The sequence below is a fragment of the Marmota marmota genome, unplaced genomic scaffold (genome assembly GCF_001458135.2).
Source record: "Marmota marmota marmota unplaced genomic scaffold, marMar, whole genome shotgun sequence".
NCBI lineage: Eukaryota > Metazoa > Chordata > Mammalia > Rodentia > Sciuridae > Marmota > Marmota marmota.
In genome coordinates, this window is record NW_025999871.1 from 145478 (window position 1) to 147725 (window position 2248).

At 41.3% G+C, this 2248-nt stretch overlaps 1 protein-coding gene across 1 annotated transcript; it reads right to left on the minus strand.

Annotated features, from left to right (window-relative positions):
• Positions 1 to 944: 944 nt before the first annotated feature.
• LOC107159764 (olfactory receptor 10-like) lies at positions 945 to 1938 on the minus strand. Its single transcript, XM_015506376.2, has one exon. The coding sequence runs from the start codon at positions 1875 to 1877 to the stop codon at positions 945 to 947; it is 933 nt and encodes a 310-aa protein (XP_015361862.1). The 5' UTR covers positions 1878 to 1938.
• Positions 1939 to 2248: the final 310 nt, after the last annotated feature.

Genomic DNA, 2248 nt, shown 5'->3' on the forward strand with positions numbered 1-2248 from the left:
AGAATGACAAGAAACCCATCAATGCCAAAGGGAATTTGGAACCATGGGATCATGTCATAAGAAAACTACCTAAATGTAGCCATAGGGGTCAAGATATCTGACTCCCTTTACTTTCATTTCCTACTCAAAACAGGGTTTTTATTCTCAATTTCTTTACTTTATGGAGTGAATGGGAAGCTCTGAATCATTGAAATCAGTTACTTTTTATCTACTTAACATACAGTTGTCTTTTCTTAGTTATCATTTTTGTGACCTTGAAATTTATAAACTGTCTTATGTTCCCAAAAAATAAACGTTTATTCTTGTTCAAATATCTCCTCTAGAATTATGTTCTAGAAATTTGACATCTTCTCCAGGCTTGCCCTGAATGTTCAGGGGATTCCTTTCAATTCTAAAAAGCATAAAACTTTGATATCTAGTCTCTGTGTATTTATCCTTGCTTTTTGTTTTACATATACTTATCCATAGTGGGCAAATATTCCATAGTGTGCTACTGACTAGATTATCTGCCATTCGTGTGCCTGCCTGAGGATAAAGTGAAAATAATGATATATGAAAAATGATGAATGGCATGGTAAAGATGGAGCTATGGCCATGAAGATGCTTAAAAAAACATAGTAAAATTTTCATCAGTGGTACTATAGCACCTGAGTGTGTATTTGATGGTATTTGAATAAGTAACTATTCATGGAGACTAGAAAGACATTAGCAGTAGAAGACAGGTTTACTTTCCTGTGAGGAACTGACTAAAGAAGTTCTTTTAAGGGATGATTAATTTTCCTTCCTATAAGTTTCAATCCTGAAAGGGTGCAGGGCAGCCACAGGGTATTACACATTAAATATCCCCTCTACCCCAAAGAAAATGAAAGAAGTTCAGTTAAAGCAAGTGCATATAAAATCCTGTCTCCTGTGTTGGCCTCACCTAATTCTAGCTCTGGATCTCCCTATGCCTGCTCCTTCCCCATAAGCTTCCTAACTGCTTTCTTCACATCCTTGTTCCTCAGTGTGTAGATCAGCGGGTTGAGAGTGGGAGCAAGAATCATGTAGAGCACTGCAAGTGCTTTGCCCTGGTCCTGAGAGTAGTTGTCCTTTGGTTGCAGATACAAAAACATAGTGGTTCCACAGAAGAGTGAGACCACCATTAGGTGGGAAGCACAAGTCCCAAAAGCCTTTTTCCTTCCCTCTGCTGAGCGCATTTTCACGACTGCCCTGGCAATACACACATAAGAGGTCAAGATGATGGAGACAGGCACAGCTAGAATGATTAGCCGGGCAATAAACATTTTGGACTCTGTTGGGCCAGTATCCACACAGGAGAGTTTAACAATGATCAGCAGCTCACAGAAGAAATGGTCCACACGCCGGTTTCCACAGCGAGGTAGCACAATGGCCATTGAGGACTGTAGAAAGGAGTTGGCAAAGCCAGAGGACCAGGAAGCTGCTGCCAGGAGGTGACACAATTTGGGGTGCATAATGGTGGTGTAGCGGAGAGGCCAACAAACTGCAACATAGCGATCAACCGCCATCACAGCAAGGAGCACGCACTCAGTGGAGCCAAGTGCCAAGGCCACCCAGTACTGGACCATGCAGCCAGCATAACTGATCTTCTTGTTGCCTCCCCACATGTTCACCAGCATCTGGGGCACAATGCTAGTGGTAAAAGAGAGGTCGAGCACAGAAAGGTTTCTGAGAAAGAAGTACATGGGTGTATGGAGCCGAGCATCCAGAATTGAGAGTGAGATGATGGCCACATTACCCACAAGGGTTATGCTGTAGAGTATCAGGACAAAAAGGGAGAGGATCAGCTCCAACTCAGGATGCTCAGAGAAGCCCACTAAGATGAAATCCCCACCTGAGCTGTCATTGGTTCTTTCCATCTCCTCTTCAAAGCTATCATTGAGGGAAATCTCATGTCATCTAGAGTGGGATTTAAGAGTAATAGGTGGGTAATTAATATATGTATTGGATATTGGAAAAGCAGAGACTCTGGACAGGACCCAAATTATATTTTATTTTTATTTCCTCTTGTCTTTTCCAACTCGTTTCACACTTGCTGGTGTGAACTCCAGCAAACTCATGGCCTCCATGGTAAAAAAAAAAAAAAAGTATAACAACCATTTTCAGTTATAGACAGAATCTAAATTCACTAATTTTAAATCCCAGTCTCATGAATACTAAAAACTCAGAATCTAATTCAACATCCAATCTTGACCTCTTTCCAGCTACAGCCCCTTTCAAGTGAACTCTT

What these genes read in the sequence shown, in the direction of transcription:
- LOC107159764 (XM_015506376.2), bottom strand. Translation starts at nt 1,877, where the DNA reads ATGGAAAGAACCAATGACAGCTCAGGTGGGGATTTCATCTTAGTGGGC.